The 22,440-nt window shown below is 34.3% G+C and overlaps 1 protein-coding gene across 2 annotated transcripts; it reads right to left on the reverse strand.

Moving 5' to 3' along the window:
- Nucleotides 1-1,185: 1,185 nt before the first annotated feature.
- LOC135137865 (adiponectin receptor protein) lies at nt 1,186-21,424 on the reverse strand. Of its 2 annotated transcripts, none has more exons than XM_064067622.1 (4): nt 21,290-21,424; nt 20,777-21,044; nt 9,921-10,178; nt 1,186-2,467 (listed from the first exon to the last, which is right to left on the reverse strand). In XM_064067622.1, exons 2-4 carry the CDS (start codon nt 21,018-21,020, stop codon nt 1,791-1,793), a joined length of 1,179 nt encoding a protein of 392 aa, XP_063923692.1. In that variant the 5' UTR covers nt 21,021-21,044; nt 21,290-21,424; the 3' UTR covers nt 1,186-1,790. The 2 variants fall into 2 exon arrangements, with proteins under 2 accessions (XP_063923692.1, XP_063923693.1); XM_064067623.1 differs by having other exon boundaries at nt 20,783-21,044; nt 21,290-21,423.
- Between the last annotated feature and the right edge of the window lie 1,016 nt (nt 21,425-22,440).

A 22,440-nucleotide genomic window follows, 5' to 3' on the forward strand; every position in this document is an offset into this window, starting at 1 on the left:
CGTTAACTAGTTCTAACGCAATTTAACAGTCAGGAATTTGTTGAGATAAGCACATGCTAGGAGATTTCATGAAATTCACTTAGTCAGGACTCGTTCTTTCTTTATCTAATTATGAATAACGTTTCTGGGCTTATACTTAAGTGTTACATTATAACACTTCTTAATTTTTCACACAAGATTGCTAATAGTTCATTTACGACAGTCAAAATTAATCTAACGTTATCCCACCCTGGGAAAAGGACCGTGAAAGTACGATAGAATTCACAATATCGTGAACTGAGGTACTGGGGGATTAAAAATTTCTCCCCTTAGGCAGTTATTATCATCATATTATCATCACATCACCGAGATATATTTTCTCGTAACGTTGAAAATTACATCACCGAGGAGCTTTCCTCGCAACGTCTGGTACATTTTGTGTTGATTATTTTTCATGTGTTTTGTTTGAATCGTTGATAAAGCGTGGCATAATTTAACATAATGTAAATTCTTTGTTTGAATCGTTGATAAAGTGTGGCATAATTTAACATCAGGTAAATTCTTTGTTCTGGTAACGATCATGTTGAAACAGTATTTTCAAACCGAGAACATGTTTGAACTGTAAAATCTTATTGAACAAATTAACAACATTGTGGATCATGTGGGACGTGCGTTTTATTCCTTTGATTTATTATTTTCACAGAGCCACAGGATTGATCACATTTCAGGGAAACATATTTTTGATGCATTTTTTTGAATGACGCCATTTTGAATCCCCAGAATGCCTATATTTTTTTGTGTTTGTTTGGGGGAATGGGTAACAATGGCACAAGTTTTATTTCACACCAGTTCTTGTTTTTATAAATCATTGCTAGTTTTTTGTTTTGTAAATATTTTGTTGATTAATGCTTCCATCATATAAATTGTCTGATATCCAGTCTTAATCTCAGACAAGAATTCTTTGATGTTTAACACGTGGGGGAAGCGGAGTGCGCGGTTCTTTGTCGAGCTGGCGGTCGCGCCATCTGCACAAATGATGTAGGTCTTGAATCTTTCCTTTGTGGGGACGAACCAAGTATAATAATCCCAACAGGTCAGGCCTGTTAGATTGAACATTCTATGCTAAAAATGGAAGTCATTGTGACACACACATTAAAATGTTCTGGGAGTTAAAAAGGATGAAATCTGGGTTGATGTAAAGAACGCTTGGTCACCACATGATATATTTCCATGTTTAACATTACATTCTCTTTATATTTTTAAAAACAATTATCTACAACAAATTTACTAAAATATAAATATATGAACTACTTTAAATTATCACAAAAGAATCGACATCGGCCACCAACACAACAAACAAGTGGAAACTAATAACTACCAGAAAGAATTTTATCGTGTAGTATCTGCAGGAAAAAACAGAAAGAAACCTCCTCCCGCTCCACTTTCGAAGTTAAGTACAGATAAAACACCCAAAAATATATCTAACCTCCGTTCTTTTTTACAATATTGATATAATAGTACACTTACACGATATACCCTTCTCAAAAATTTTGATGATCTTAGCAAAATATATATTTTATTATCGTTATCGTAATATTTTAGACATGTATACTAAAGCCTCCTCGAAAAGCTTCCGTTTACACCTAGAAACGAAAAGAAGTAAAAGTGTCGAGTCTTGTTCGCACCGTCCAGTGACTTGTGCTGTATCTTACACGCAACAATTAACAACGAATCACATAACATAAAGCACAAATCATTTGATTTGCATGGATTTTATTGAAGGAAAGGAAACAGTATTCGAAGCTCTTTGGTTAATAGATGGGTATATCAGGCATCTCGCACTGCCCTATCGTAACCCTGTACATGGCCATCTCCGAAATGCCGTGGTAGTGCACGAAGGCGCCCCCCAGCACGAAAACGTGGAAAATCTGGTGCGAGTGCAGCCAGATGTCGAACTTGCCGGGGAACCAGCGCTCGGGCACCCTCAGCGCGTACAGCATGGCCCCCATGATGTACAGCAGCCCCATCAGGATGAGCCACCCGAGCGACTTCTGCGAGACCTTGTTGAACCAGCCCTCGACGATCCCGTAGTGGATCGCCGGGACGATGCCGCTCAGCCCGAACGTCATGAAGACGGCCGCCCGGAACGGCCTCCATCCCGACTCCGAGAACTTGTCCCACAGGCTGACCATGATGCTGGTGATGCCCAGCGCGCATACCACGGACAGGTAGACCACCTTGGGCCGGAAGTGGCAGTAGAAGCCGTAATATACCCACGGTACGAACGAGCCCATTATCAGCATGGCGATGCCGCAGTAGTCCAGTTTGGAGAAGAGCTTGCCGATGAACTGAGAGTGACAGTTGACGGTGTGGAACATGAAGGACATGCCGAGGCAGATTATCGCTCCGGCGAAGAACGCGCCGAAGACGATCTTCTCCTGTAGTTCGATCTCGATTGTTGGTCGCATCAAGAAGAAAACCGCGATTGCTGGAAGAAGATCGATTATCAATAACGTTGATCGGGGGGTTTATGAATATTTTAAGAGGGCGAAGCGGATTTACGTGTTCCTAAAATTAGAGGTTAATATCTTCGTGGTAATTAATTATTCAGTGATTCTAAGTATGGATAAATTGGAAACGCGATGACTCAAAAAGAAACACACACAAGTAAATACAATCACGATATTGTTCTGAAGTTATTTAGGTAGAACTTGCCGCGTTCCTAAAGCACAATCTAAGGAAACTAATTTTTAGATTAACCATAAACGCGAGTTAAGTCAAGTCAGCTTAGGTTAGATCAAGTCATAAGCAACAAGCATAAATATCGACCAAAAATTGTTTAGGTATAGGATCTAAAGGCAAAAACGTAGTTATTCTCAGTTTCTCAGTACATGCTTAATTCGACTGTTTATGATTTTAAATAGCTGCCATCATTTTCTACACTGTAGCTTTCTGTCAGTACTTATGCATTGTTAAAGATAGTTCTTGACGTTTAAATCAACATGATTTATTGCTATTCGTCTCAAAAAAAGATTAGGAATTACAACTACAAGGGCTTATATTTTGGCCTTTTTTCTTAATATGTGTAGTCTTCTTTTCACAACAAGAAAGGTTAAAACATGTTTAAAATGGTAAAGTTTTGTGGGAAAGTATCAATTTTGCAATTAGGCTCCGCCCCTCGGTCTGACAACGAATGAAAAAAATCATCAGAATTGCGATAGGGTGGGCGGGCGGGGTTCATATTGTGCTTTTTTTTTTCTTAATATACATAGTCATCTTTTCACAACAAGAAACTTAAAAATGGTTAAAACAGTACATTTTTGCAAGGAAATGGGGCGGAACCTAATTGCAAAATCGATATTTTCTTATACAAATTTTCCAATTTAAACATGTTTTAAGTTTCTTGTTGTGAAAAGCAGTCTACACATATTAAAACAAAAGGGCAAAATGTCTGCCCGCCCACCCCCCCTGTCTCAATTGTGATGATTTTTTTTTATTCGCCGAGAACCAAGAGGGCGACGCTTAACTGCAAATACTTATTTCTTTACACGAAATTAAAAACATGATTTTGAGTTTCGTGTTGTTCAAACAATACTATGTATATTAAGAAAAAAAGGCAAAATATAAACCCCGCCCACCCACCCCATCTCAATTGTGATTTTTTTTATTCTTAGACACTTAAAACATGTTTAAAATGGTAAATTTTTGTAAGAAAACATGGATTTTGCAATTAGGCTCCGCCCCTAGGTCTGCTAACGAATGAAAACTTCATTACTATTTAGATCGGAGCAGGTTATGGGTGGGGCTTAATCTTTGGCTTTAATTTTTTCTTAATATATGTACACGGTGTTCTTTGAATAACACGATACTCAAAAACATGTGTTACACAGTAATTTCTTGTCGAGAAATAACAAGGATTTTGCGATTAAATTCCGCTCCTTTGGCTTTCGATGATAAAAAAAATCATTACAACTGAGATAGGGCGGGTGGGCGGGGCTTATATTTTGTCTTTTTCTCTTAACATGCGTAGTCGTCTTTTCAGAACAAGGACCTTAAAACATGTTTGAAACGGTAAATTCTTGTAGACAAATATGGATCTTGCAATTAAACTCCGCCTCTCGATCTGACAACGAATTAGAAATTCATCACAATTGTGAATTGCGATGGGGGCGGGTATGGGTGGGGCCTAATCTTTAGCTTTATTTTTTCTTAATATATAGATATACATAGTATTCTTTGAATAACACGATACTCAAAAACATGTTTTTAATTTCTCGTACAGAAATAAGGACTTTGTAGTTAAGCTCCGCCCCCTTCGTTCACGACGAATAAAAAAATCATCACAATTGAGATAGGGCGGGTGGGCGGGGCTTATATTTTGCCTTTTTTCTTAATATGTATAGTCATTTTTCCACAACAAGAAACTTAAAACATGTTTAAAATGGTAAATTTGTATAGAGAAATATCGATTTTGCAATTACGCTCCGCCTCTCGGTTCACGGCGAATAAAAAATCATCAGAATTGCGATAGGGTGGGCGGGCGGAGCTCATATTTTGCTTGTTTTTTCTTAATATACATAGCCATTTTTCACAACAAGTAACTTAAAAGCTGGTTAAAATAGTACATTTTTGCAAGGAAATGGGGCGGAGCCTAATTGCAAAATCGATATTTCCTTATACAAATTTTCCATTTTAAACATGTTTTAAGTTTCTTGTTGCGAAAAGCAGTCTACACATATTAAAACAAAAAGGCAAAATGTCTGCCCGCCCACCCGCCCTGTCTCAATTGTGACGACTTTTTTTATTCGCCGAGAACCAAGAGGGCGGAGCTTGACTGCAAATTCTTATTTCTTTACAAGAAATTAAAAACATGTTTTCAAGTAACATGTTGTTCAAAGAATACTATGTGTATTACGAAAAAAAGGCAAAATATAAAACTCGCCCACCCACCCCATCTGATTTGTGATTTTTTTGTATTCTTAGAAACTTAAAACATGTTTAAAATTTGTAAGGAAACATGGATTTTGCAATTAGGCTCCGCCCCTAGGTCTGTTAACGAATGAAAACTTCATTACTATTTAGAACAGGGCAGGTTATGGGTGGGGCTTAATCTTTGGCTCTAGTTTTTTCTTAATATCTACATATACATAGTATTCTTTGAACACCACGATACTCAAAAACATGTTTTTAATTTCTCGTAAAGAAATAAGGGTTTTGCAGTTAAGCTCCGCCCCATTCGCTCACGACGAATAAAAAAAATCATCACAATTGAGAGAGGGCGGGTGGGCGGGGCTTATATTTTGCCTTTTTTTTCTTAATATGTATAGTCATTTTTCCACAACAAGAAACTTAAAACATGTTTAAAATGGTAAATTTGCATAGGAAAATATCGATTTTGCAATTACGCTCCGCCTCTCGGTTCACGGCGAATAAAAAAATCATCAGAATTGCGATAGGGTGGGTGTGTGGGGCTTATATTTTGCCATTTTTCTTAATATACATAGCCATCTTTTCACAACAAGAAACTTAAAAGATGGTTAAAATAGTACATTTTTGCAAGAAAATGGGGCGGAGCCTAGTTGCAAAATCGATATTTCCTTACATAAATTTTCCACTTTGAACATGTTTTAAGTTTCTTGTTGTGAAAAGGAGTGTACACATATTAAAACAAAAAGGCAAAATGTCTGCCCGCCCACCCGCCCTGTCTCAATTGTGATGATTTTTTTTATTCACCGAGAACTAAGAGGGCGACGCTTAACTGCAAATACTTATTTCTTTACACGAAATTAAAAACATGATTTTGAGTTTCGTGTTGTTTTTTTCTTAATATACCATGTATATTAAGAAAAAAAGGCAAAATATAAACTCCGCCCACCCACCCCATCTCATTTGTGATTTTTGTATTCTTAGAAACTTAAAACATGTTTAAAATGGTAAATTTTTTTAAGGAAACATGGATTTTGCAAATAGGCTCCGCCCCTATGTCTGCTAACGAATGAAAACTTCATTACTATTTAGAACAGGGCAGGTTATGGGTGGGGCTTAATGTTTGGCTTTAATTTTTTCTTAATATATGTACACGGTGTGCTTTAAATAATACGATACTCAAAAACATGTATTACTTGGTAGTTTCTTCTAGAAAAATAATACGGATTTTGCAATTAAATGTCGCTCCTATGGCTCTCGACGATTAGAAAAAAAAGATCATCACAATTGAGATAGGGCGGGTTGGGTGGGCGGGGCTTATATTTTGTGTTTTTCTCTTAACATGCGTAGTCGTCTATTCAAAACAACTTAAAACATGTTTAAAATGGTAAATTTTTGTAGACAAATATGGATCTTGCAATTAAGCTCCGCGTCCCGATCGGACAACGAATTAAAAATTCATCACAATTGAGAATTGAGATTGGGGCGGGTATGGGTGGGGTCTAATCTTTGGTTTTATTTTTTCCTTAATATACATAGTATTCTTTGAACAACACAATACTCAAAAGCTTGTTTTTAATTTCTTGTAGAGAAATAAAGATTTTGCAGTTAAGCTCCGCCCCTTTGGCTCACGACAAATAAAAAAAAATCATCACAAGTGAGATGGGGCGGGTGGGCGGGGTTACATTTTGTTTTTTTATTTCTAGGTGTAGACTTATTTCGACAATAAGAAACTTAAAATATGTTTCAAACTTAAATTGAAAAATGTTATACAATTTTGATTTTTTTCCCAAAAATATGGACGTCAAGTTTAAAAACTCAACACAGATTCATAAATCACATGCAGGAGCATTTTATTTTATACAATTTCAAGAACGCTCACTTTTTTTTATCATTTTTGCTAAAACCTTAAAACGTTCGATTTTTCAATGTCAAAGTTAAATTGTAAAATACAATTTTGAATTTTTTTCCAAAAATTTGGATCTGTAGGGTAAAAATTTGACACGAATTCATAAATCACACGTGCAGATGTCATTCTATAAAATTTTAAAAAATTGTAATATGACGTCATCAGTTTTTTCTATATTTGAAGAAATTTGTATGAAATTCAACACGGATTCATAAACCACATGTGCAATAATCTATTTTATAAAATTTAAATATGTACTAATGTAAATTTTGGATATGACGTCATCCTATTGTTGATGTGGATGATCGGAGATTAACTGTTTAATAAAAATCCGATAGACGACGGACTGAAACGGGAGACCTATTTTTTCGTACTCTAGAGGGCATGAAACGTCGAGAAAATATAAAAGTAGCCAGTCGTTCAATGAACTCGATTGCAATATTTATTTAACTTACGCTTTGGAAGTAAAAAATATGTCAAGTGTCGATTTACGAAGCAAAATTTTGCGATAACGTTATCGAGTTTTTGGTGGGGATAAATAAATAAATTCTGATTAACGATTTACCATGCTCTCGATAATTTTAAAATGTTTGTAAGATTTCAGAGCAATCGGTTTTGGAGTTTCAAAGTTACATTGTAAAATGTTACGATTTTAATTTTTTTTTCAAAAATCTGGATGTTTAATAATATTACATCATTAATAAACCACAGGTATAGAAGTACAAAAAAGAAAAAAGACATAAAGACGACAAAGAAGGGACAAAAAAAGGCGATAAATAAAGACAAAAAACAAAGAGACAAAAAAGGAAAAGGTGACCGGAAAAAAACGAAAAAGGTCATTAAAACAGTGGATAAAATGTGACAAAAAAGCTAAAAAAGACGCAAAATCGAAGAAAGACAAAAATGCCACTTTAAAAAGAGAGAGAGACAAAAAAAGGTGGAAAAAGGACATCCGGCAAAAGCATGTAATGACGTCATCAAATTTTTGGAGCCAATAAACAAACGTTTTTGGCGATTTCAAAGTTAAATTAATTGTTATATAATAATAAGAGCAGCGATAAAAAATGCATAAAAAAAGGCGCAAAAAAACGAAGTTAAAGAAGTAAAAAATGCGGAAAAACCGAAGAAAAGGGTAAAAATACTATTAAAAATGAGAAAAAAGGGCCACAAAATTTGCGATTAAATACAAGATTGCAATATTTTGAGATGCCGTCATCAAAGAGCTTAAAATTCTGAAAATAACAGATGTTCAATTAAAAAGTCATCAAGTTGACGTTACTTTTTAGATAGACGAAAACGCATGTGTTTTATTAATCCATACTGTTTTATATAACTGAAATTTCCGCGTTGTCAGCCGTCATCGATTAAATTTTAGCTTAATTGTGGACATACTTCACAATGTTTCCAAAAAAGGCCAACTTGATCATCTAATAAAACCACCCACATACTCTGGAGGTTATGAAACATCTAAAAAACATGAAATTCGTCATTCACCGGAGCAAAATTGGATTCTACAACATACCGAGAAATATTGCGAAATATTGGAAAATGTCTGATTTAAGTATATAGACATCAACTGTTTTGTTATAGCAATAAATTGAAATTTTTTAAATCGATTTTTAATCAACGAATTGTTTTCTTCTATAAATATCTGTCATGCGTGTTAAAATTTGTTTTTTTTTTGGAGGAGATATTTCACCGGAAAATCAGTTATAATTAACCTTTGTTTCTGAGGTTGGATTATTGATCTTTAGTTTGAAGAATACGGTTTTCAATTATCGTTTTTCGGTAAGGCGTAAATTTATCTCTTGAATAAAAATGTAATCAAGTGATTCTTTTGTTTCAATATCAGGAATTATTATATATCAAGATAAGATTCGAAGCACGAACTTTATAGCCATGCACTTTAAGTTTACGAAAAAATAACTCATGATCATAATAGTCCACAATTTTTTTAAAAGGTCTGTTCCGTACCTAAAATAAATAGATACAAAACACATAGATTTATCTCTATTTTTGCCGAATCTTCCCGGATACACAAAAGTATCTTGATTATTATGTGAACGGAGTGGCAGAACCGCAAATAAGTTGTTAATTTGGACCAGATACAAAGATCTATTGGCGCTTATTTTTGTGCTACTTTTAGAACTTAAAAAGCAACAAAAGGTCAATTAAATTCAAATTAAAAAAAAAATACGATTTTATTATTTCAATGTGGGAAATACAGATTTCATTGGACTAGATAATATGACAGCTGTAGACGTGGACTGCGGTACTAATTGGACTCATGGATCGTTCATTCGGCGATAACAAGTACATGAAAAGCAACTCCGACTAATATTGTAGCGTGTATGTATTAACTTTGCATTTTCTTTATCGAACCACTTCCGCTTTAGAAACCCGTAAACAATTTAAGTTAATTAAAGTCAAGCTATCTCAAATATTTAATTTTCTATTCGTCAACAGAATCACCAATTGAATCTATTCAATATTCGCATTGTTTCATGGTTTACTTAATCATCTATTTATAGCACCAAAGGTTTCTATTGTCTGTACGATTGTGAGCAGCAACATAATACATACCCACAACCACAGTTATCACAGATACTATCATTTGCATTTTTTTGATATACTTTACTGATAAAGAAAACGATTCTGACCCACATCTGTCACGTTTTCACAACTTGGATACAAAGCAAATAATTTTTTAAATTCATTGAAATTTCCTCTACCTTAGCATTAGATTTTAAAACACCACGCTAGTATTTGGAGTTATTTTCAACCGATCCCTGAACCCGAGGGTCACCCGACAGCCCGGGATATCCCATTAAATTTTTAATCTCAAAAGTCCAAAGTCCGAACCCTCATCTCTAATCTCCCGTTTTCGCAAATCCGTGTTATGTTGACTTTATCACTCAAACTGGTCCCTTGTAAACTAAATTATCAGCGGCGACAAAAATTTCGATAAGGCTAATTCCTGCAATAGCGCTCCCTTATCGCCAATTACAAAGTGACAAGTCCACAACTGAGGTCCAACAAACACGCTACTTATCGACTTATCGCTCGTGCTGTGCACAAGTGACACACATTTAACATCTACACCTACCTATGAAAGCCACGCATCCGAGTAAATGCGTCCATATGTTCGCCGTTTCGGTGTGTATTCTGAAAATACTCTTGAAACAGGCCCGAAAGCTGGGCAGTGGCGGCCGGTGCCCGAATATGAGGAAATCGTTGTCCTGCAGCCATGCCGGCAAGTTACGGAAATGGCAGACCGACCAACCGGCTTGGATCATTTTTCGGACGACGTGCTCGGCCTGCGAGGCCGCATTGTGGGCCAAAGCTGTGATGTCCAGCTCGTCACCTGCAAGGTGCAAGGAAAACAGTCTCTAGTTTTCTTAATTAGGGAAGTTGGGGGAAAAATTGGGGGAGTTGACTGGAGTCGCAGTTGGTTTAGAGAAAAGGGGTCACATCTATACAAATAAATAAAGGATTTATTGAGTTTTGATTGAATTGAGTGCATTTGTGCACTTAGTTTGGTTAGGTTATGTTCCGGTTGAACACAAAACTTTTTCGATAATATAATATTTTCCGTGTTGAACGAGATTTACTATTCTGGATTATTCTTTTAGTAATTCCTCGTAATTCGAGGGAGTTAAGATTGTCTTCAGTTTCACACATTGTTAATAATAATTTATTATTGTGAAATTTTAAACCTCAAATGACATTTATCGTACCAACCGCCACAAAATTCCCCAAAATTTAAAAAATTCCAATTTTTATTTAAAAATGGAAAACAAAGTACGAAGTACAAAAAATAGTGTCAAATACACGCGTCATAGGAAACTCGTCTGACAATTCGTTTACTAATTTTGGGATATGTACTTTAAAATAATGTCTTATGAAACTTGTTTTTTCAAATATACTAATTTCGTACACAGAACGAGATTTATTCGGCAATAAATTATAGATGCTATTTTCGACAATTTCCTGTAATTCCGCGGGCGTAAGATTGTCTTGCTTCACACATCGTTAATAAAATCATTTATTATTGCGAACATTTAAACTTCAAATGTTATAATCTGACATTTGTGGTACCAACCACAACAAAAAAATATCCCAAAATTTCTAAAAATCCTATTTTTATTTAAACATACAAAAAAAGGCCAGAAGTAGGAAAAATAGTATCAAATACAAGCGTCATAAGGAATTCAGTTCTGATAGAATTTTCTTGAGCTTCTATGGCCAAACCTGATTCAAATGCTTGATGCTATGTCACTTCTAAGCGCTCAAGAAAGTTTGGTTATGACATTTTAATATAATCAATGATCAATTTTGACGCAAATTAAACGTCACTGTCAACGACGTCAGTTTGACAACAGCAAGTTGGGTAGTGACAAGTCTACCAATTTCCAGAAAAAATCATTGTGGCCAACTGAAACATCACTTGTTGATGACGCTGTATTTCGTACGAAGAACAAGATTTATTCACGAATTTCCCGTATTTTAAACTTCAAATATTGTAATCTGACATTTGTGGTACCAACCACAAAATTTTTCAAAATTGTAAAAATCTCAATTTTTTCTAAAAATGTTAAAAAAAAGGTCCGAAGTAGAAAAAATAGTATCAAATACACGCGCCATAAGACATTTTTGCGCATTTATCCCACAGAAAACTCGTTTCACAATTCGTTTTCTAATTTTGAGATTCGTGCCCTCAAATAACGTCTTGTGAATCTTGTTTTATAATATATTAATGTATTTAGTTTAGATTTATTAGGGAATTTCTCCTATTTCGAAAGCTGTAAGATTGTCTTCAGATTCATACATTGTTAATAACAATTTAATCAAATGTTGCAGTTTGACGTGTGGTATGAACCACGACAAAATTCCCCAAAATTTTAAAAATCCAATTTTTATTTAAAAATGTTAAACAAGGTACGAAGTAGAAAAAATAGTGTCAATTACACGCGTCATAAGACATTTTAGCACATTCATCCCTTAGAAAATTAGTTTGACAACTCGTTCTAATTCTGAGATGCGTGATCTAAAACAATGTCTTATGAACCTTGTTTTTTAACATATTAAGATCGTAGACAGAACAAGATTTATTAGGCAATTTCCCCTATTACGGAAGGTGTAAGATTGTCTTCTGGTTCACACATTGTTAATAATAATTTAATCAAAAGTTGTAGTCTGACATTTGTAGTACCAACTACGACAAAATTCCCCAAAATTTTTAAAATTTCAGTTTTAATAACACAAGAAAAAAAGGTTCACAGTAGAAAAATTAGTGTGAAATATACGCAACATAAGACATTTTAGCGCACCCATCCCTAAGAAAACTCGTCTGACAATTCGTTTACTAATTTTAGGATTTGTACTTTAAAATAATGTCTTATGAAACTTGTTTTTTTTTAATATACTAATTTCCTACACAGAACGAGATTTATTCGGCAATAAATTATGGATGCTATTTTCGACAATTTCCTGTAATTCCGCGGGCGTAAGATTGTCTTGCTTCACACATCGGTAATAAAATCATTTATTATTGCGAACATTTAAACTTCAAACGTTATAATCTGACATTTGTGGTACCAACCACAACAAAAAAAAAAAAAACAAAATTATTAAAAATACATTTTTTATTTAAACAGAAAAAAATGCCAAAAGTTGAAAAAATAATATCAAATACACGTGTCACAATGAATTCAGTTCTGAGATAATTTTGTTGCGCTTCTATTGCCAAACCTGATTCAACGCTTGGTGCTATGTCACTTTTAAGCGCTCAAGAAAGTTTGGTTATGACATTTTAATATAATCAATGATAAATTTTGACGTATATTAAATGTCACTGTCAACCACGTCAGTTCGACAACAGGCAGTTGGGTATAGTGGCAGGTCTACCAATTTCCAGAAAAAATCATTGCTACCAACTGAAACAGTACTTGTTGATCACGCTGTATTTCGTACGAAGAACAAGATTTATTCACCAATTTCCCGTATTTCGGGGGTTGAAAGATTGTCTTCAGGTTCACACATTGTTAATAATAATTTATTATTGTGAAAAATTAAAACTCAAATGTTGTAATCTGACATTTGAGGTACCAACCACAACAAAATTTCCTGGTATTTTAAAAATTACAAATTTTATTTAAACATAAAAAAAGGCCAGAACTAGAAAAAATACCATCAAATAAACGCGTCATAGGGAATTTTAGGGCATTCATCCTTTAGAAAACTCGTTTTCAAACTTCAGCATTCGTGCTCTAAAATAATGTCTTATGAACCTTCTTTTTTAATAAACTACAGCGTGATCAACAAGTTCTGTTTGAGTTGACAATAATAGAATTAACCAGTTCTGAGAGAATTTTCTTGCGCTGCTATTGTCAAACCTGATTCAACGCTTGCTGCAATGTCACTTTTAAGCGCTCAAGAAAGTTTGGTTATGACATTTTAATATAATCAATGATAAATTTTGACGTATATTAAAAGTCACTGTCAACCATGTCAGTTCGACAACAGGAAGTTGGGTAGAGTGACAGGTCTACCAATTTCTAGAAAAATTCATTGCTACCAACTGAAACAGCACTTGATGATCACGCTGTATTTCGTACCAAGAACAAGATTTATTCACCGATTTCCCGTATTTCGGGGGTTGAAAGATTGTCTTCAGCTTCACACATTGTTAATAATAATTTATTATTGTGAAAAATTAAACCTCAAATGCTGTAATCTGACATTTGTGGTACCAACCAAAACAAAATTCCCTGATATTTTAAAAATTACAATTTTTATTTAAACTAAAAAAAAAGACCAGAACTAGAAAAAATAGTATCAAATAAATGCGTCATAAGGTATTTTAGGGCATTCAGCCTTTAGAAAACTCGTTTTCTAACTTGACCATGCGTGCTCTAAAATAATGTCTTATGAACCTTCTTTTTTAATAAACTACAGCGTGATCAACAAGTACTGTCTGAATTGACAATAATAGAATTAACCAGTTCTGAGAGAATTTTCTTGCGCTGCTGTTGTCAAACGTGATTCAACGCTTGCTGCAATGTCACTTTTAAGCGCTCAAGAAAGTTTGGTTATGACATTTTAATATAATCAATGATAAATTTTGACGTATATTAAAAGTCACTGTCAACCATGTCAGTTCGACAACAGGAAGTTGGGTAGAGTGACAGGTCTACCAATTTCTAGAAAAATTCATTGCTACCAACTGAAACAGCACTTGATGATCACGCTGTATTTCGTACCAAGAACAAGATTTATTCACCGATTTCCCGTATTTCGGGGGTTGAAAGATTGTCTTCAGCTTCACACATTATTAATAATAATTTATTTTTGTGAAAAATTAAACCTCAAATGTTGTAATCTGAGATTTGAGGTACCAACCACAACAAAATTCCCTGGTATTTTAAAAATTACAAATTTTATTTAAATATAAAACAAGGCCAGAACTAGAAAAAATAGTATCAAATCAAAGCGTCATAAGGTATTTTAGGGCATTCATCGTTTAGAAAACTCGTTTTCTAACTTAAGCATTCGTGCTCTAAAATAATGTCTAATGAACCCTATTTTTTAATATACTATAGCGTGATCAACAAGTACTGTTTGAATTGACAATAATAGAATTAACCAGTTCTGAGAGAATTTTCTTGCGCTGCTATTGTCAAACCTGATTCAACGCTTGCTGCAATGTCACTTTTAAGCGCTCAAGAAAGTTTGGTTATGACATTTTAATATAATCAAGGATAAATTTTGACGTATATTAAATGTCACTGTCAACCATGTCAGTTCGACAACAGGAAGTTGGGTAGAGTGACAGGTCTACCAATTTCTAGAAAAATTCATTGCTACCAACTGAAACAGCACTTGATGATCACGCTGTATTTCGTACCAAGAACAAGATTTATTCACCGATTTCCCGTATTTCGGGGGTTGAAAGATTGTCTTCAGCTTCACACATTGTTAATAACAATTTATTATCGTGAAAAATTAAAGCTCAAATGTTGTAATCTGACATTTGTGGTACCAACCACAACAAAATTCCCCAATATTTTAAAAATTCCAGTTTTTATTTAAATATAAAAAAAGGCCAGAACTATAAAAAATAGTATCAAATAAACGCGTCATATGAAATTTTAGGACATTCATTCTTTAGAAAACTCGTTTTCTAACTTTAGCATTCGTGCTCTTAAATAATGTCTTATGAACCTTCTTTTTTAATAAACCACAGCGTGATCAACAAGTACTGTTTGAATTGACAATAATAGAATTAACCAGTTCTGAGAGAATTTTCTTGCGCTGCTATTGTCAAACCTGATTCAACGTTTGCTGCAATGTCACTTTTAAGCGCTCAAGAAAGTTTGGTTATGACATTTTAATATAATCAATGATAAATTTTGACGTATATTAAAAGTCACTGTCAACCATGTCAGTTCGACAACAGGCAGTTGGGTAGAGTGACAGTTCTACCAATTTCCAGAAAAATTCATTGCTACCAAATGAAACAGTACTTGTTGATCAAACTGTATTTCGGACCAAGAACAAGATTTATTCACCGATTTCCCGTATTTCTGTGATCGAAAGATTGTCTTCAGCTTCACACATTGTTAATAATAATTTATTTTTGTGAAAAATTAAACCTCAAATGTTGTAATCTGAGATTTGAGGTACCAACCACAACAAAATTCCCTGGTATTTTAAAAATTACAAACTTTATTTAAATATAAAACAAGGCCAGAACTAGAAAAAATAGTATCAAATCAAAGCGTCATAAGGTATTTTAGGGCATTCATCGTTTAGAAAACTCGTTTTCTAACTTAAGCATTCGTGCTCTAAAATAATGTCTAATGAACCCTATTTTTTAATATACTATAGCGTGATCAACAAGTACTGTTTGAATTGACAATAATAGAATTAACCAGTTCTGAGAGAATTTTCTTGCGTTGCTATTGTCAAACCTGATTCAATGCTTGCTGCAATGTTACTTTTAAGCGCTCAAGAAAGTTAGGTTATGACATTTTAATATAATCAATGATAAATTTTGACGTATATTATATGTCACTGTCAACCACGTCAGTTCGACAACAGGAAGTTGGGTAGAGTGACAGGTCTACCAATTTCCAGAAACATTCATTGCTACCAACTGAAACAGCACTTGATGATCATGCTGTATTTCGTACCAAGAACAAGATTTATTCACCGATTTCCCGTATTTCGGGGGTTGAAAGATTGTCTTCAGCTTCACACATTGTTAATAATAATTTATTATTGTGAAAAATTCAAGCTCAAATGTTGTAATCTGACATTTGAGGTACCAACCACAACAAAATTCCCTTGTATTTTAAAAATTACAAATTTTATTTAAGCATAAAAAAATGCCAGAACTAGAAAAAATAGTGTCAAATCAAAGTGTCATAAGGCATTTAAGGGCATTCATCCTTTAGAAAACTCGTTTTCTAACTTGAGCATTCGTACTCTAAAATAATGTCTTATGAACCTTCTTTTTTAATGAACTACAGCGTGATACACAAGTACTGTTTGAATTGACAATAATAGAATTAACCAGTTCCGAGAGAATTTTATTGCGCTGCTATTGCCAAACCTGATTCAACGCTTGGTGCAATGTCACTTTTAAGCGCTCAAGAAAGTTTGGTTATGACATTTTAATATAATCAATGAACAATTTTGACGTATAGTAAATGTCACTGTCAACCACGTCAGTTCGACAACAGGAAGTTGGGTAGAGTGACAGGTCTACCAATTTCCAGAAACATTCATTGCCACCAACTGAGATAGTACTTGTTGATCACGCTGTATTTCGTACGAAGAACAAGATTTATTCACCGATTTCCCGTATTTCGGAGGATGAAAGATTGTCTTCAGCTTCACACATTGTTAATAATAATTTATTATTGTGAAAAATTAAATCTCAAATGTTGTAATCTGACATTTGTGGTACCAACCACAACAAAATTCCCTGATATTTTAGAAATTCCAGTTTTTATTTAAATATAACAAAAAAGGCCAGAACTAGAAAAAATAGTATCAAATCAAAGCGTCATAAGGCATTTTAAGGCATTTAGCCTTTAGAAAACTCGTTTTCTAACTTGACCATTCGTGCTCTAAAATAATGTCTTATGGACCTTCTTTTTTAATAAACTACAGCGTGATCAACAAGTACTGGTTGAATTGTCAATAATAGAATTAACCAGTTCTGAGAGAATTTTCTTGCGCTGCTATTGTCAAACCTGATTCAACGCTTGCTGCAATGTCACTTTTAAGCGCTCAAGAAAGTTTGGTTATGACATTTTAATATAATCAATGATAAATTTTGACGTATATTAAATGTCACTGTCAACCATGTCAGTTCGACAACAGGTAGTTGGGTAGAGTGACAGGTCTACCAATTTCTAGAAAAATTCATTGCTACCAACTGAAACAGCACTTGATGATCACGCTGTATTTCGTACCAAGAACAAGATTTATTCACCGATTTCCCGTATTTCGGGGGTTGAAAGATTGTCTTCAGCTTCACACATTGTTAATAATAATTTATTATTGTGAAAAATTAAACCTCAAATGCTGTAATCTGACATTTGTGGTACCAACCAAAACAAAATTCCCTGATATTTTAAAAATTACAATTTTTATTTAAACTAAAAAAAAAGACCAGAACTAGAAAAAATAGTATCAAATAAATGCGTCATAAGGTATTTTAGGGCATTCAGCCTTTAGAAAACTCGTTTTCTAACTTGACCATGCGTGCTCTAAAATAATGTCTTATGAACCTTCTTTTTTAATAAACTACAGCGTGATCAACAAGTACTGTCTGAATTGACAATAATAGAATTAACCAGTTCTGAGAGAATTTTCTTGCGCTGCTGTTGTCAAACGTGATTCAACGCTTGCTGCAATGTCACTTTTAAGCGCTCAATAAAGTTTGGTTATGACATTTTAATATAATCAATGATAAATTTTGACGTATATTAAAAGTCACTGTCAACCATGTCAGTTCGACAACAGGAAGTTGGGTAGTGACAGGTCTACCAATTTCTAGAAAAATTCATTGCTACCAACTGAAACAGCACTTGATGATCATGCTGTATTTCGTACCAAGAACAAGATTTATTCACCGATTTCCCGTATTTCGGGGGTTGAAAGATTGTCTTCAGCTTCACACATTGTTAATAATAATTTATTATTGTGAAAAATTCAAGCTCAAATGTTGTAATCTGACATTTGAGGTACCAACCACAACAAAATTCCCTGGTATTTTAAAAATTACAAATTTTATTTAAATATAAAAAAAGGCCAGAACTAGAAAAAAATACTATCAAATAAACGCGTCATCAGGAATTTTAGGGTATTCAGCCTTTAGAAAACTCGTTTTCTAACTTGACCATTCGTGCTCTAAAATAATGTCTTATGAAGCTTCTTTTTTAATAAACTACAGCGTGATCAACAAGAACTGTTTGAGTTGACAATAATAGAATTAACTAGTTCTGAGAGAATTTTCTTGCGCTGCTATTGCCAAACCTGATTCAATGCTTGCTGCAATGTCACTTTTAAGCGCTCAAGAAAGTTTGGTTATGACATTTTAATATAATCAATGATAAATTTTGACGTATATTAAATGTCACTGTCAATCACGTCAGTTCGACAACAGGCAGTTGGGTAGAGTGCCAGGTCTACCAATTTCCAGAAACATTCATTGCTACCAACTGAAACAGTACTTGTTGATCACTCTGTATTTCGTACGAAAAACAAGATTTATTCATTAATTTCGCGTATTTCGCTTCACACATTGTTAATAATAATTTATTATTATGAAAAATTATCCGTTAAATGTTGTAATCTGACGTTTGTTGTACCAACCACAACAAAATTCCCCGATATTTTAAAAATTCCGCTGCATTAAAATTTTAATTTCATTAGTACACAAGAGTAGTGCACATGCGCGTATTTATCGTGGATAAAGCCCACAACAACGTTAATTTTAAAATAAGCACCTTCTTTATATACCGTAAGCTGATAATAAAGTACGTTAACGTCTTCAAGCGACGACGACCCATTTCTTGCCTTAATCAAACAAGCACTAATTTAATTATCCAGTCGCGTTCAAGCGAACAAAAAAACCAATAATTAAAAAATTAATTCTCCCCTGTTCACCCTACATAGCTCAGATTATATCCCATTCCTACTTTAAGGTAATTTCAGCGATTAATCCGCCCTCTAATACTGTACATATTTACTTTGCCATTACCCCGATTAGCCGAGAAGAGATTTATACGACATTATCCATTAACGATTTTATTCCCACGACACGAGAAATCCCTTACTGTGTACTAAAAGCGAAATAATACACGTCATGTAATTAAACGAAAATTATACAAGAAATAACACGGTCATGTCTCGAACGAGCTCCAATTTTGCAAATTGCACGTTTATGTTGGCAAAAATCATAAAAGCGGAATTTATGTCTGTCATACGTCCTGTAATTAAACGTTTGTCCTGATAACAGCTTTCAAAATACTTGAAAAGTATAATTATTTTTAATTCGTAAAACTTTATGTGTTTTTTTATCAAATAAACATTTTTTGTGCATTTTTATAACTTTTATAGGGTCGTTCACATATTTTCACGTCGATTCTTGATCGTAACGTTAGAAAAGATGTCGCTGTTTTTAAAGGTTTGGCTCAGATTTTTAGGTTTCAGGAATTGACGTCCGTTCTTATATAACTGAAAGTAGGATGCCGAGGTAACGTTAAAAATGCAAATATTTTTTTTTGCCACACGCAAAAAATAGTGCAGTTGTAGCGGTCGATATTAATTAACTTTCCTTTTGCTAATTTAATGTCGGATTTTTGCTAAATCGTTAACATGCCTAAATTGGACTAAAATGCCACATGATTGAAAAAAACTCGTCTAGTAGGCCGTGCAATTTTTTTTAAAATAATGATGTTGGCAACACCAACGCGTTCCTGGTTTAGTTTGACAGTTACGGTCACATAACTGTCAAATTATCAAATTTTTAAAATTTCCAATATAACCAATAATTGGTGTTTTTTATTGCAAGGTTTTAAACACTATAAAAACGGAACATTACGTAATCAGGGCTGTAAAAACACATTTCGCCCGAGTAAGAATTTCCCCCCGGGTGCAATAAAGACACTTTACTCATGTTTATGCATACTATTTTTTCTGCGGTTCACGCCTTTTTTAAAAATTCATAACAAAGCTCCTCCCGTTTATCCTCTAAATCTTTGTGGAGCAATAAATCTATTTCCCCTTAGGTTAAAATTTTCATTTTAGTAATTGCGTGAAACCGTGAGTATTGTCACCATAAATAATTCTATGAAATGTGCACACATTTTAAAATTTAAAATACTGAAACAGACGCATAAATACAAGGTATAACCTTTTTTGCCAATGTTATCATGCATATTATAGCATTGTTTGTCCTTGTCATGTTTCCTTTTTTTATACAGCACGTGCAACGTTGTCACATTAACAAAATTACTTACAAAAAAATATTCAACGATAAACATAAAGCAAATTTTATTATTAGTGTTATTTGGTCTTCTCATTATCTCTGCAAATCAGTATAAACAGATAACACTTTGTTTTTTGAGGAAACATGGATTGCGACGTATGTCGGAACTTGAAAATAAATCAATGGCGAAATTTTGTGTTTTCATGTATAGTTGAAACCCCCCGGTGACAAAACATAAAAATTACTTATGAATTAACGTGAAAGCACTGATGCATAACTCCATCACTATCAAATAAAATAGTTTCACTTTTCTACATAATCAGCAAACAAAAAAAAAAAACACATATTTAAAAACGCAGTCTGTTGGTGATAAAAATTCACCAGTGAATTGACTCCAGTTCAACTTAACAAAACCGAAAAATAATAATAATAAAAAAAAATCTACACTACTCTACCTGTACCTAGAACAGCCGCTTTCAGCACATCACTCATCTCCGAATCCAGCATATTCTCGTCCTCGGGTGTCGAGGGCAGGGGGCACCCCACACAGTCCTCCTCCACCAGCGAGTTGACATCCTCGTCCAGCAACTCCTTTATCTCTGAAGTGATGGACTCGGTTTCCGGATCCCACGCCTTCCGCTTCCTCACCCCCAGATCGCCTATGTCCATTGAGTCCTCCGCGTCACTGTAGTGCGACATTTTCCAATCTTGACTCAATCACAGCTGGAACACAACTGAACGTTAGATTGATAACTCGCCACACGTGTCTGAGAAGCTGGTCCAAAGGTCAACGTGAGCATCGGATGGTTCGCCAAACTTTGCGCTAACGGGTCGAAAGCGCGCAACGGGCAGTTGCGTAAGCACCGGAGACGTTCTGTTGGTGTTGATGGGTTTTTGTGTGCGACTAACGGTATTTAACGATTTCGGGGAATCTGGGCGGGGGTGCTCGGGAGCGACGCAGGGCTTACCCGATTGGAGTCTGTTACCTCGCCGAACACTTTATCTTGTGTTTTTTTTGAAAATACCCACTGGAATTTTATTAATTTTGCATTTGACAGCTCGCGGAAATCAGCTGTGGCTTTCTTTGGTTCATTGCGCTGTTAGGGATTTTTGCCTGGGGAGAAAAACGATGAGAGGGAGTTTTAAATTTGTTGTTAGATGTTTTAACTTTGACGTAATTTGTTAACGAAAATTAGTTTAATAAGTTTATTGTTTAGTAAAGAAGAAGTTGTAGTCTGCGTAGATTTGCGAAAAATTCTTACTCTTGAAGTTTTGCAGTGTTTCACTACTGAAAAAACGGAAACATCAGTTGTTCTTATTATAATAATATAATTATAGGCGCCCCAATTATGACCCAGCAATTTAAATCCAAAATAATCTGTTCCAAATGACAAAAATGTAAAAACGCGTTCATCCACTTCCTGGTTTATTATTGGCATGTGCCAGTGTCTGGAAATAATTGTGTGAAGCGTTTAATCCTAACACACGCGGGTATTGTTGGTTGCCTATACGCACATTTAAAATACAATTTTGAAGTTAAAAATATCAATCAACTAAGCATAGGTAGTAAAGCTCAAACATCTAATTAAATTTTTATTTAATACTTTAACTAATGTAATAAGCTTTGTCATTTTGCTCCGAATTAAACGTTTGCCATTTAACTCCAGCATTCGAGCTGATCCAGCTTCTGTAGGCAGCGGTCCTAGTCTAAGCCGATGGGTACCCTTTAGCGCACTCTGCTAGCTCTTTAAAAAAAGTATAAAATTTGATTTTACGATTTTAGTTTAATGCTAACCTCTGTAAAGTCAAAATCAGCGGCATAAATAACGCCCCCTCAACCCCGGCGCCGTCCGGACAATGTAAAACATATTTAAAGCACTTAACTAACGAGATAAAATGTCATTCAGCACTAGGTAATATAAATCTGAACCTCAAGTGTTTATTTATGTCTCTAATTCTTATGCTTAATTTTTATTAATATTTTGTAATGTATTGTGGTGTTGTTTTCATAAACTGAATTTGCGAGCTTACAGTAAATAGGTTCTTTTTTATTAATTTTGTCGTTTATTGTAACAAGTTTTTTTTCCTATTTTCACTTTTGTGATATTAGTTTTCAGCT

Source organism: Zophobas morio, unplaced genomic scaffold, assembly GCF_036711695.1.
Source record: "Zophobas morio isolate AGI-343-1 ecotype UQ-CSIRO unplaced genomic scaffold, CSIRO_AGI_Zmor_V1 ptg000030l, whole genome shotgun sequence".
NCBI classification, from domain to species: Eukaryota; Metazoa; Arthropoda; class Insecta; order Coleoptera; family Tenebrionidae; genus Zophobas; species Zophobas morio.